The sequence below is a fragment of the Gorilla gorilla genome, chromosome 8, assembly GCF_029281585.2.
Source record: "Gorilla gorilla gorilla isolate KB3781 chromosome 8, NHGRI_mGorGor1-v2.1_pri, whole genome shotgun sequence".
Taxonomy (NCBI): domain Eukaryota; kingdom Metazoa; phylum Chordata; class Mammalia; order Primates; family Hominidae; genus Gorilla; species Gorilla gorilla.
In genome coordinates, this window is record NC_073232.2 from 117,315,260 (window position 1) to 117,330,022 (window position 14,763).

Here is a 14,763-nt window from a genome sequence, read left to right on the forward strand (position 1 = left end):
GATCATGTTTCTGTTAGGTTTCCAAACTCTTTCCTAATGACCAGAATTTTAGCCACAATTTTTGGGGAAGGATGTATCTTTCAGGCCAACTCTGGCTCAACCATCATGACTCAGCTTATGGACCTGCGCCGAACCCAGCAGAACTGATCACTCCTTCCTTTGAGTTCTCAGTGGTCTTCTACCTCCGTTGGCACGAGCCTCACTGTGCTGCACTTACCTGTTGATGTGTGTGTCTTCCCATCTAAGTTTTGAGTTTCTGGAGATCAGGGAACCTTGTGCTATTCACTTTTGTATCACCACACTTTGGCACTGAGCCTTGCACATGCTAGGTGCTTAATTAATATGAAACCGGCTGGGAGCAGTGGCTCACACCTGTAAACCCAGCACTTTGGGAAGCCAAGGCTGGTGGATCACCTGAGGTCAGGTGGCAGCTGGAGATGGAAGCTCTTGTCTGGGTACCCAGAGCTTAGAAATGTTCCCACCAGTTATCAAGATCTGTTGAAGACTTTCTGAGGAAGGAACTGAAGACGCAGGTTGGAAAGGACTCCCTGCTGCTGTGAGACTCTGGTTTCTTTCCTGTCTATTACAAATGCCACCACAAACTAAGGGATTCTCCCTGCAGCTCTGTATAGCCCAACCAAGCTTTCCTACTCTACACTTGTGCCTCCAGGGAAAGAGAGGCAGAGACCTCATTTCTAAGAGAACCAGCCTCATTTTATTTGAAAGACAAAAGACCATCATGAACACAATACAGCAGAATGCTACCTAAACTCCACAAGTTTTGAGTAAAGAATCAGCACAGTTATACATTAAGTTTAACTTTCCTATGAGGAAAGTTTATTTCAGCCCATCCTTTTCACTTCTACCTGGGAGATACCCTGGCTTAAGAGAAACTGACCTGAACACTGAAAGATCCCATGAAGTCACATTTTGTTGCCTCTTCTGACTAAGTCTGGTCCACCCTCATATGATCATTATAAATTCACATTTCTTAGAAAGTATCCTGGGGGTGGAGGCATGATGAAAATGCACAGTACAAAGAAATGTAGGCAAATGAGGGTTTAACTTCCAGCCACAGAGGTAAAAATCTGGCCTCACAACTAAATGCCTAGGTGGTGACAGGGAAGCCACAGAGAAGCGTAGCATCTCTGTCATTGCTGTCTCTCTCCAGACTGCCTAGTCCTGGCAGGGGCTGTGAGATGCCCATGTTAGTTTCCTAGAGCTGCTGTGACAAAGCCCCATGAACTTGGTGACTTGAAGCAACAGAAATATATTATCTCACATAGAATTCCAAAATCAAGATGTTGGCAGGTGGGGGCTATGCTCCCTGTGAAACATTTAGGGGAACCTTCCTTGCCTTTGTCTAGCTTCTGGTGGTTGCTGGTTTAGAAAACATGTCTTAAGCCATCCTTGGCTTGTAGATGTGTCACTCTAATCCTCCATCTTCTCATGGAGTTCTCCTTATGTGTCTTTACATAGGATTCCCTGCCTGCCTGTCTGCTTATGAGCCTACATTTCTCCTTATGAGAACACCAGTCATACTGATTTAGGGCCCACCCTAACACCCTCATTTTAACTTGATTACATCTGCAAAGAATTATTTCCAAGTAAGGTCACATTCTGAGATGCTGGAGGCTGGGACTTTAATATATCTTTCTTGAGGGACACAAATTCAACCCATACCAATGCCTGTGACTCTCCTATGATCTCATATTATTCTTTGAACAGGCTTTCCGGGTACAGTCTTTTGTTCTTCCTGTGGAATATTTTATTGATTAAATTGCCTCTTTAGTTCTTCAGCTATCAGATGCTTTTCTCTGTCAGGCCAATGTAATTAGGGAACTAATAACGGAATCAATAAGGAAAAGAGTACGTTCTTTCATATTTTCCAGCTGTTCCAGTGATTCATTTAGTCCTCGCTCTGTGTTTGTTGCTACTGAATTTGTGCTTGTTAAAAGATATGTGGCCATGACATACAGTGGAAAGAAGGGAAAGGAGAGGATCTCGACTGGTCTCTGGTAATGTCCAGGAGGGACATCTTTGCTGGGAGAGGGTATCATGTGGCAGGATGTGGAAGAGAACATGGCCTCATTTATGTAACCGTATAAACAAGGAAAGTTTTTAAAGATGTTTATTGTTTGGAAAACACACTTTATTTTAATGTTGCATGAAACATGTTGAGTTGAAGCCATGCAGGACTGTATAAACATCCTGTGAGCTGATGCATTGCCTGCATAAGGAAGGATTCAACACTAACTGTGATAATTTCTGGGACATTGTCCTATTTTTGGAAAATTCAATATTGCTTTATCTAATTCCAGTTTCCTCATGAAAAAAATAGAACTTTAATTCATGGCCTTTTGAAAGGTAGTTTGAGAGATAAATATACACATGGTAATTAGAAATTTACTGTAACAAAAATATAAATAGAATAAAATGTAGGCTTAAGTTACTATTGAAATATAATACATATTTATTGTTCAAACATCTAAAAATGATGGAAACTTCAAAAATATATAAATTACCCATAATCTCACAATTCAGAAGCGACCACTGCTAAAATTTTGGCATATTTCCTTCTAATATGTTTCAAGTTTTTGTAATACTTTAGCATCGATATCAATAAATGCATGTTTTATAACATATTTTTAAATTAATAATGTCATGAGAATTTTAATATCCTTAATCTTCTAAAACTTACTATTAAATGTTGACATACGTGTTTTATTTCTATTTTAATGTTAGACCTATAATTTTGCAATCACAAAAGTAATATTTATTTATAATAATTTAATCTAGAGGACAAAAAGAAGAACATACTAATTGCCCACAGTCTTGCCATTGCAGAGATAACTAGTATCAATACCAAGGCATACTTTGCATGGCAGTATAATTGCATGCATTTCTGTTTCCACTGATCGTGGCATTTTTGACCTTTGTAACCCCAGCTCTTAGTTCAGTTCCTAGAGCATAGTAGTTGTTTGATACACTTTTAGTGACTGAATGAATAAGTGATTAAATGAAGAAGTAGATGTGTAAGTGGAGAGGTTTTCAAGATCCAACTCGTGGTAGAATAAAATATGTTTCAGACTCAGCAACTTACTGCAGATTGAGAGACAAGGTAGCTAACTCAAAGCCCTTAATGAATAGGAGCCTGCTCTTTCTGTTCATCTCAATCAGCCTCCAGGAGGATAATTCAATTTAATTTTTTTTCCATCAGTCAAACTGAAGAGTTGAAAAAGCAAAACCAGAGATAGGCAAGGCAGGAGGTGAAACAGGCCTGAGTGAGGAGATCAGCAGTGGCTCTCGCGCTCTTTTTTTTTTTTGAGATGGAGTCTTGCTCTGTTACCCAGGCTGGAGTGCAGTGGTGTGATCTTGGCTCACTGCAGCCTCCGCCTCCCAGGTTCAAGCAATTCTCCTGCCTCAGCCTCCCCAGTAGCTGGGACTACAAGCACCTGCTGCCATGCCCAGCTAATTTTTGTATTTTTAGTAGAGATGGGGTTTCACCACATTGGCCAGGATGGTCTTGATCTCCTGACCTTGGGATCCACCTGCCTCAGCCTCCCAAAGTGCTAGGATTATAGGCATGAGCCACTGCGCCCAGGTTCTCGCTCTCTTTATGTTAGAAAGAGCGTGAGAGGACAGGAGCTATGCTGCTCTCAAGGGTGACCCAGCAAGAGCTCTGCCACCACCAGGTCGTCCATGATGGAACTGATGATTTCTCTGAGGATGGAGACTCTAACAGTGTCAGTGTGACCCTCATGGTTTTTACCTGGCCTGTTTCAAGTGTTTGCAGCAGAGGAAGACACAATCATGTTGGGTTTTGTTGAAAGAATTTGGTACTTTGCTGTTTGGAATCAGGGCTGGCAGATTTTGAACTTTGGGTTATAGAAGGTTCCATCCAAAGTCTCTTTTATATTTAATTGGAAAACATGTCTTAAGTCTAAGCATCTGTCCCTCAGGTACCTGCCATAGGAAGGAGAGTGATCCATTTTTTAAAACCCTACATGAAAAACTTAGTCTTTGCAATAAAATATATGGATATATTCTTCCCAATGGGATGGTCTGGTCCTTAAAAACCTGCTGCTTTTCCCCACCTCTCAATATAAATATACATACAGATAGATGTAGAAATATCCACAAATAGATGGGCAGAGGGATAGAAAGAGAGACAGGGAGATGGAAGGACAGACAGACAAACAGTCTCCACCACTTTTGGCCAACAACAGTCATCATATCCCTTCTTTTTCTTAAAGGTGCTCGTAGAGCTAACCTCGAACACTAGGCCATATTGGCACCTTTGCTCCTGTTGTCTCAAGGCCTGGCTCAAAACATATTTTTCCAGGAGGTCTCATTGTTTAATTTCTACCCCAGTTAATCTTTCCCATCTGTCAACCTCTAGAGCTTTAGCCCTTGCCCCAATTTTCCCTTTGACATGGTGTGTCTGTAAGTGTATATGAAGATCAGGGAGAAGCTACTCTGTTTGCTTCCTAAACAATTGAATGGGTTTTGTGTACTATGCAATTTAGTGGTTGTAGAGCTTTGTAGTGTTTTATTCACCAAGTTGGTGAATAAAGAAAGTGACTAGAAGGTGGTAAGATATGTCTTGCATGCATAATTGAACATATATTGTAGTTAGTACTTACTCATGTACTGAGAGCCCAGTTTAGATAAATACTGTGAGAGTTAGTGTAAAGTCAGTGTGGTATAGTAGAAACTTGTGATCAGCCAAATCATGTATATATTTTCTGTATAGTTGATGTAGTCACTATGCAGCACCAAGCATCAGTACCTTCATCTATAAAATGAATATGCTAAATATATATATTTAGCATATATAAATATATATATTTGTATATATATTTAGCATATTCATTTTATATACATTTTTAGCATATATATAAGAAATATATAAATATATGTGTGTATATATGTATGTATACATATTTATATATATATATAAAATGGGTTCAAGATCTTTTATTTTCAGAGCTTGCAACAGTTGGTTAGCAATGCTAGCTAAGCTGATATAATCTGAAGGCCATCCAACCTTTCTCTTTAGGCACTCAACCAACAGAATCTCTTTCTTGCAAACAGGATCATAGACCAATTGGGATCTGTCTCCATGTGTGTGTGGGAAGAGGTCCTCTCCCCCACACTTTTCCCAACAAACTGTTTTATAACCAAATGCAACTCAAACCTATAACACAGCTAGTAGTCAGCTGTATATATCTGACAACATTACAGGCTATTTTGAGGATTAAAAAATATATATATATATACTCATATACACACACACATATATATAACTATATATATACATATAACTATATGTACATATATAACTATATACATATATACCTACATACATACACATTTAATTATATGTGTGTATATATACATATATAAAACTGTCTCTACTAGACAAAAATAGTTTTATGGCTCCGTTGTTCAATAAATATTTGCTGAATTAAATTGAAATGAGTCAAAACTTTTCTGAGCCCCACAAAACTTTTTTGAGATTACCAGAAGTTTCTACAAAAAATTATTTCTGTATGAGTTGTAACATTATCGACTTAGAACTTCCCAGATGGCGAAGTTATCCAACTGTGGTGTGCTGGAAAGAACAGCCCTATAGGAGAGCAGATATTGGGGATGTGATCACAGGAATATACTTCCTGTGGTCCAATTTCTATAAACTTGAGAGCCACTCTGGCTTCCTCAGTGTTCCCATCTGTAAAAGTTTTTGGGAAAAACATAAGGATGGTGGAATTCTCATGATAAACTTGGGTCATGATTCCATGGAAGGAGACTTGAGCCAGGCATCAGAAAACTCAAATCCTAGTTTCTTTGACCAATACTTATCTTCTCCAAGATTAAGTTTTGTTAATTGTGAAATAGGAGGTTTATGTTCTCACCTGTTAGAGGTGTTTATGTTCTCATATGGCATTGTAAAACTACTGATGCACAAAGGTGACTAAGGCATGATCCCTGCCCCCTTATGACTCATAGTCTAGCAGGGTAGAGACATGCCAACCAGCAATGGATTACTATGAACAGCTTCTTAGAGGCAGGCAGTAAATACAGTGGTGGCACCGTGGAAGCTTAGTAACTAACTCTGCCTGGGCAGATTGCAGAATGCTTAAGAGCAGGGATTTAAGTTGGTAATAACTGCCCTACCTTCCTTTCAGGATTGCTGTAAGGCTCAAATGTATATGAAAGAACAACATGGTAGAATTATTATTATTATCATTATTATTATTATTCCATTGGCAGTTAGAATCAGATGTTTTACTCCTAGACTTTCAATTGAAAATATACCCAGTACTCCTAGTTAGTCACTTATAGGGATGCTGGCTTATCCCTAAGGTGTTATAAAGGGGTCAGACTCTACATTCAAAAAATAAGCGAACATGGAATAAATAATAAGAGTGGCCTAGCCTTGCCATCTTGCAAAAACATAGGAGTGTGAATGAGCCTGGTCTTTTTGGTGACATTGAAGAGCTCCATTTCATTTAGATGATCTATAGAGCAGTAAGAAATGAAAGTAAAAGCACAATATTTTGCATGTAATATTGGCTCATATATCGGCTGATGAGCATTTTTATATGTAGTCTTATTTTTCCTGGGAGCACAGAATCTGCCTCTTCTTGTCTACATGACAATGGAGACAGTGATGGCCATCAGAAGTGTATTTATACTCTCCTCAAAAGTATCAGTTGATTGGATGTATATTGAGAACCCACGTAATGCTAGAAGATACCATGATAAGCAGTCATATTCCTACCTTTTTATCTGGATAAAATAAATGCCTACTTGGGTGCGTTGGGCACTCTGGTGTTGGGATGCTGCAGGGAAAACATCTGTATTCATGCCCAGCAGTGGTTCCTTGAGACTTACATTCTCACTTCATTGTTTTGCAGCTCTACAGCTCCATGGACTTTGGAAGACGGTGGCAACTCATGCATGAACGCATCACACCCAACAGGTTTTATTGGTAAGCCCTATCCACACACTCATTACTTCTTAGATAAAGAATTATCAAACAGCGTAGCACTCTAGACAGCTCTGGACAGTTGCAGCTCTTGCAGACAAATGTGTTCCAGTCCTTTGCTACACAGAGTGGTTTGTAGAATAGCAGCATCAGCATCACCTGGGGACTTGTTAGAAATGCAGAATCTCAGGCCCTATTAAGACTTACGAAACTGGAATTTGCATTTAACATGATCCTTTGCTGACTCATGTGTGCATGAAAGTTTGAGAGGCACTGGGCTTAAAGAGCTCTGTGAGAAGGGTCATGATCAGGTGCTCTTTGCTATGTACTAACCCCCTCTTTTTGGAAAAGTGCATATATTTTATGTACATATTCTAAAAAGCAGTATTTTCCCAAAATGTACTCTGGAGAACAGCAGTTCCACAAAATGCTTCTTCTTTCATAAGAGTTTCTGTGGTCGAATAAATTCAGGTTATGATAATTCAATTTTATACTCCTGGAAACTCAGGATTCATGTTATGATATTAAAGACTCTGGAGAAGCGCTGAATGAAGAATTCTGCCAAACTTGAAGTCACTGATTCCCAAACTTATTTCACTACAGAATCCTTTTCTCATGTCACATGTGATACATCCTTCAGAACTACCTCTGTAGGGCATATTTTGAAAAACCTTTTATGGGAATGAATACATGTTTCAAATGGAATATAAGCCCTTCCTCCTAATCAGGAAGTGTTTTATTAATTAGTATTCCTTTATGCATGCATACTATTGTTATCTTGGTTGTAACAAGTTTTGTACAAATTTGCCTTTTACACTTGCCTGCTATAACATGAAAATGCTTCTTACTTTTATCTTGCTTTCATTTTAGCAGAAGTGATGGCTAAAGGAAGGGAGATTAAGAGGCATACACCAAAGTATATAGCATGCTTAATTATATGCTTAATGAAAAAAAAGATTTGGTTAGGCACAGTGGCTCATGTCTGTAATCTCAGTACTTTGAGAGGCTGAGGTGGGAGGATTGCTTGAGGCCAGGAGTTCAAGACCAGCCTGGTCATTATAGTGATACCCTGTCTCTACAAATAAATAAAAAATGAGCTGGCCATCAGTGGCATGCCCCTCTAGTCCCAGCTACTCAGGAGGCTGAGATGCAGTGATCACTTGAGCTCAGGAGTTCAAGGCTGCAGTGTACTCTTGCTTGGGTGACAGAGATTAGGCTACTGCCATCATAGAGATTAGGCCACCGTACTCTAGCTTGGGTGACAGAGCGAGACTCTGTCTCAAAAAAAAATTTTTGTTGGAAGTTGTACTCATTCCATATCTCTTATAAATATCTTATGAACACTCCCTTAAAAACTCATGTGATAGCCGTTTATGCCTTACACAACTTAGGGATGTGCTGTGTGTGTGTTGAAGATGGTGGTAACAAATACCTTGTACATACACACATTCATACCAACATCTTTGGAAGCAGTGGCTTCAACCCATTCCGTCTGCATCCACAAAACTATGTTTAGATTTTAAATGAAGATTGCCTAAGCATTCTATGAAAAATCAACTGTTTTATTTGTTTTGTTGTTTTGTGTTGTTTTGTTCTTTGTACATGGTTCGGAGTAGTTGGGAGAGAAAAGGGAGTTGGCAGTATTGCTCTTGACTCAACACCTGGGCTATCTCCAGCATGTTTGCCCCTTACAGGCCTACTATTATTTCATCTGTAGCTGTTATTGCTACTATTATTTTGCCTGTATTTGGAACTATGGAGGTTTTTCAATAGACTGAGGCAGAAAAAGGAAATATTTGTTTTTCTGCTATTTCACTTATAGAACTACAGCCTTTACTGAGCTGAGATAGTCCAGCTTCTCAGTATGCCACCACTCAGAAGTCCAGAATTCGAAAAAAAAAAAAAAAGAAAGAAAGAAAAGAAAGAAAGAAAGGAAGCGAAAGAAAGAGCCCTCTGTTGTTTCTGGAACAAACTCTTGAGATGATAAGGCAGTTGGCCACCTAGAAAGTCAGGTTAGTAGAGGCGGAAAGCACACTGGGCTAGATGAGCCGTGCCACTGTGTCTGAATGAAGTTAAGTGCGTAAGAAGCAACATTTTCCTATATTTTGCAAAGAGCAAGAGGAGAAGGTTCTAGCTTCTGTCATCCACCCTCTTCCTTTATGCAGTAAAAAAGAACAAGTTCCTAGGTCTTGACAATTGTGTTTTGTCTCTTCTCCACTCTGTGCTTCTTCATATATGCTCCCAAGGGGAAATATAACAGTTTATGCCTGTGCTGGATAGTCAAGTGGTAGTTTTGAATATTCAATTTTTGTAATTATCACTTCTCCATTTCTGATATATAATTACCGTGATTATTCTTTTAGGTGTCGTGTGAGTCATGGCAAAAGAGCTTATTTTACATAGACATTTTTTTTTAATCCAAAGACAGAATTCAGGGTTTTCTAAAGCTCTAAACTGCTTATATTGAAGATATATGTTTTGTATAGGTTAGGGATGTAAATATTAACTTGTTATCTCCTTGAGGAAAGACCAAATATGCATTTCTCTGGGTGTAGAACAAACCTTGGCTTAAGTGGGACCTCTTTAACCTATGGTTCCCTCATCCATCTAATGGGAACGGTATTTTTGTTGTCAATTTCATAAGGTTATTGAAAGGAGCAGACGTATCAAGTGGACACTTGGCTATTTCACTTCTCCATTGATTTAAGTACTATGTTTATTACTAGTACTCAAGAACATGTCACATAAGTGAATTGTCATTTTGCTGGGCACAAATGTGAATCTGGTGTACGGTAAGGCTGGTGCCCATGGGCATGTGATAACAACTGAATGGGTCTGATTTATTGCCAAGAATCCACATCTCAGCTGAACATTATTGTTCTCTACTTTTTGTTGAGTCATAATTCTTATAATTCTTATGAAGTGATCAGCCAAAGCAAAACAATAACATGCATGAAAATGATTTCTTTGGGAGTGAGGGTGTAGAGGGAAGAGATATTGAGGATGGTTGGGGAACACTGAGCGGAAAGCAGGCATGGTAAAAACAAGACATTGAAATGAGAGACGATGTTAAAAAGACTTTTAACTTGTGGTATGTAGACAAATAGAGTGAACATGGGATTCAGAAGAAATATTACAAATAACAATATTTGATTGTTGTGATTCACAGCTTTGCTCCTGTGACCCTGCGCAAATATTGTTATTTATAAGCTGCACATTTGCAAGTGTCTAAAGGATAGATCCTTCATGAGTGTCCGGTTTCTTCTCCCATGCTACTCGCAGTTGTTGGCAAGTAGCAGCTTAGAGGGGGATTTGTGCAGAAGAACCCTGTGCTCCAGAAGTGATTTCTGACAAGGACACAGCAGAAGGAACGAACCCCGTGTATGTCTCTTGTCTGTTCTGTCATCTACAGTGATGATTGTTGTAATGGTTGTTAGAGTACATTGGAAATTGTAAGGAGTTATCATTATCCGCTTCTTCATTAGTGCCCCACCCTTCTTGTGGGTTAGGCAGAGCATGGAACATAATATTCATTAGCATCAATACTAAGAGCTTCACCTGGAAATATTTTTATGAATTCTGGATGTTCTAATCCAATCAAGATAGGTCACCTAGGAATCTTACACCATGGAGTGACTCAGCCATCAATCTCAGGCCACAAGAAGAAAAACTGACATGAACATTCCTTGTTTATATGTGACCCTTCCACTCACTTGATACCTGGTCACCAGGTAATCACCAGGGCTGTCTAAAGCTTCCCCCACTTTTTTAACCTCAGCTGCTTCCGAAATTGTAATTTGCATGGAGAACAAATAAATGGAGTAAGTGTCCTTAACATATTCCCTTCATTCTTCCTAGGCTCTGCTATGGCAGAGTTGTTGTCATGGGGGAAAAGCTTTTCTGTTTTTTTTAATATTAAAAAAATATATATTCTACTGAGCTACAAATGAATAGTATTCCACTCTTCCCTTGGGAGATATTTAACAGGCAGGCATATTCTGCAGTGGGAAGATATTTTTTTCCTTTGCACATCCAATGTGAATACTTGTGATTCACAGCTTTGCTCCTGTGACTCTGCACTCTCCTAACATGCTCAGCCTCTTTGGGCATCTTTTCCAATGAAGTCGCAGGTGTGCTAGGCCTTCCAGAATTCTCTGTGTAACTAGAATGACCTCAAAGTGCCTCTGGTCTCTGATGGCATTCACTTGTATGGTATCCTAAAACAGGGAAGGAATGTCTCCAATGCGTCCTCTTTACTGATTTCCCTCCTCCCCTCCTTAATTATTCTTTCCCTTGAAAGAATTAGGTCCCTTTTTTGTCCCTCTTCTTTATCATTGCTGCAGGAAATTGTGCTGATAAAGTAATGTACTCTAAGGTATCAGGAACTTCAATTCTTACCCCTTTTCTGAGATATTTCGATTGCAACATGGACTGGCTTGAGCATTAGGAAACCTTTAAGAAGACAACAGACATACTAGAAGTTCTATATCAGGCCATGTTAGGCAATGCAGGGAATGTGTATCTTGAAGACTGCTGTATCTGCTATGATGCCTGGTTTAGGATGAAAAGTGGCTGGTGTGTAAAGGTAGGTAGGTTGGGCTCTAGGTCTTTATTGTACTTTGCTTAAGGCCGGCTTACACACTATGGGTTTCTAGTGGTGTTTGTGCCAGCAGCTTCTCATCTGCTTTTTCAGAAAGGCCATGAGGGAAGGGAGGAAGAATGGAAAAACAAAGTGTGTCCCTCCTGGTGTGTGTAGACAGGAGGTCCTAGGGAAATGCCCTTTAAAAGAGACACATGAAAAAATGCTCATCATCACTGGCCATCAGAGAAATGCAAATCAAAACCACAATGAGATACCATCTCACACCAGTTAGAATGGCCATCATTAAAAAGTCAGGAAACAACAGGTGCTAGAGAGGATGTGGAGAAATAGGAACCCTTTTACACTGTTGGTGGGACTGTAAACTAGGTCAACCATTGTGTAAGTCAGTGTGGCAATTCCTCAGGGATCTAGAACTAGAAATACCATTTGGCCCAGCAATCCCATTACTGGGTATATACCCAAAGGATTATAAATCATGCTGCTATAAAGACACATGCACATGTGTGTTTATTGTGGCACTATTCACAATAGCAAAGACTTGGAACCAACCCAAATGTCCAACAATGATAGACTGGATTAAGAAAATGTGACACATATACACCATGGAATACTATGCAGCCATAAAAAATGATGAATTCATGTCCTTTGTAGGGACATGGATGAAGCTAGAAACCATCATTCTCAGCAAACTATCGCAAGGACAAAAAAACCAAACACCGCATGTTCTCACTCATAGGTGGGAATTGAACAATGAGAACACATGGACACAGGAAGGGGAACATCACACACTGGGGCCTGTTGTGGGGTGGGGGGAGGGGGGAGGGATAGCATTAGGAGATATACCTAATGTTAAATGACGAGTTAATGGGTGCAGCACACCAACATGGCACATGTATACATATGTAACTAACCTGCACGTTGTGCACATGTACCCTAAAACTTAAAGTATAATTAAAAAAAAAGAGAAAGTGGTGATAACGAAAAAGAAGACAGCCTAAAAACCGTTTCAGGACAGTCTTTCCTTTCCAATCTTTCATATTCTTAGTTTTCCAAGTCTCTTTTTGTATGCATATGTTCTCTTATATGTAGCCTAAATGTATACATGTGAGTGTGTATAATCTGCCTTTCTCTTCTTAATGTTCTATCCTTACAATTTTTGTGTCATTATAAAATCTTTATAACCATTTTTAATTTGTGCAATATCTTATTACACAAAGATACATGCTTTATTCTGTTTTATTTTTATCAGACATTGAAAATTTTCACATTTTTGATGATCATAAGTAATGGTTTTATTGACATTTGTATGCATAGGTCTTTAACATCAAGAATTATTTTCTTGGACCAGTGTTTTAGGTAGCCCAAGTAAAGACTTGACTGCATTTTTTTGCAGTCTCAACAGTGTCACATTTCAATAATAAGACCCCAATTCAACACTAAAAGTATTTCAGCAAAGTAGCTTTTTACTGAACCTTTTCTTGAAGAGGGTTACAAAGAAGCATTACATCAACCAACACACGAGTCTTCCTAAAACTCCTCTGTTCATATCTGTCCTGACCATCATGGGAGTTACTTTCTCATCCTCTCCTTCCCTTTCATGGACTCTAAAGCTATTCTGTCACAGTGATTTATTGTCCACAGTCCATCCCCTTCCAGAACTCCCCTTACACCCACACACTTCTCCCCAAGTATCATAGCTTTTCTTATGTAAAACAATCTACCCTCTCTCCTTAACCCTCCATCTATCACCCTCACCCACCCCAGAAATTAAATGTAATATCCCTTAGGTGCACATTCCTTACAACATGGAGGAGGGAGAATTGGTAATAGTTAGGGTTTAATATTAGTTAAGGTTTAGTATTTTTGGTTTAATCACTACTGTAAGAAGAAGTTTATCATATCAAAATATACACATTTTGAAGAATAAAATCATGTCCTTTGCAGCAAAATGGATGGAGCTAGAGGCTGTAATTCTAAGTGAATTAACATAGGAACAGAAGACCAAATAGCACATGTTCTCACTTATAAGCAGGAGCTAAACCTTGGATATGGACATAAAGGTGGGAACAATAGACACTGGAGACTACCAGAAGGGTGCGAGGAGGGCAAGGGCTGAATAACTACCTATTGGGTACTATGCTTACTACCTGGGTTACAGGTTCAGTCATATCTCAAATTTCAACGTCACACAATATACCTTTGTAGGAAACCTGCACATGTACCCATTGATTCTAAAATAAAAGTTGACATTAAAAATAAATAGAACACTAGAAAAACTATATATATGTATATATGTGTATATGTGTATGTGTATGTGTATATATATACATACATACACACATACACACACACACACACACACACATTTTGAACATCTTAAAACCTGTCATTCAAAATATTACCCAAACTGTGTTCTGTTGTATATTCCCACCTGTAACATATGGCAGTATCAGTCTATTTAGTTAATATTTACTTCTTCCTTTTGGGAGACAGCCTCCAAGTGGGCTCCACTGATCTCTGCCTTCTGGAAATCCTTTCAGTCTATGGTGTTCTCTTCTTGAGTATAGACTGGATTAGTGGCTTGCTTCTAGTGAATGGAATATGGCAGAGGTAACGAGCTTTTTTGGGGAGTAGGTTACCAAAAGACAGTGTTTTCATCTTGGGTGCATTCTCATGCTTACTTGCTCAAAGCAAGCTACCATGTTGTTAGCTGCCTTATTGAGAGCCACATGTGTCAAGGAATGGAGGGAGATCTCCAGCCAAAAGCCAATGAGAAACTAATGGCCCGACAGCTTAGTTCTAATGCGGAAATGAATCCTATCAACAGTCACATGAGTGAGTTCAAAAGCAGATCCTTCTCCAGTCAAGCCTTCATATGAGACTTCAGCCCTGGCAAACACTTTGATAGAAGCCTTGTAAGAGACCTCCTCAGGCAGGCACCCAGCTGAGTTGTGCCTGGATTCCTGACCAACAGAAACAGTGAGACAATATGTATTTGTTGTTTTTAGCTCCTAAATTTTGTAATAATCTGTTATACAGAATTATTAAGAGATAACCAATATGCTTTTCTGTGATCCTTATTCTTTGCTTGTTTATTTTAGAACATAAGGTTCTACTTCTGTCTACACGTAGCCTCCTGTCTACATACAACTACTTCTGTCTTGGA

At 39.1% G+C, this 14,763-nt stretch overlaps 1 protein-coding gene across 1 annotated transcript in view; it reads left to right on the top strand.

The window, feature by feature from the left end:
- SORCS3 (sortilin related VPS10 domain containing receptor 3) overlaps positions 1–14,763 on the top strand; it is a 627,364-nt gene that overhangs the window by 399,038 nt on the left and 213,563 nt on the right. The window contains exon 5 of the mRNA XM_055352055.2: positions 6,924–6,997. Coding sequence (XP_055208030.2) covers positions 6,924–6,997 — 74 coding nt within the window. The remainder of the gene's footprint in view (positions 1–6,923; positions 6,998–14,763) is intronic.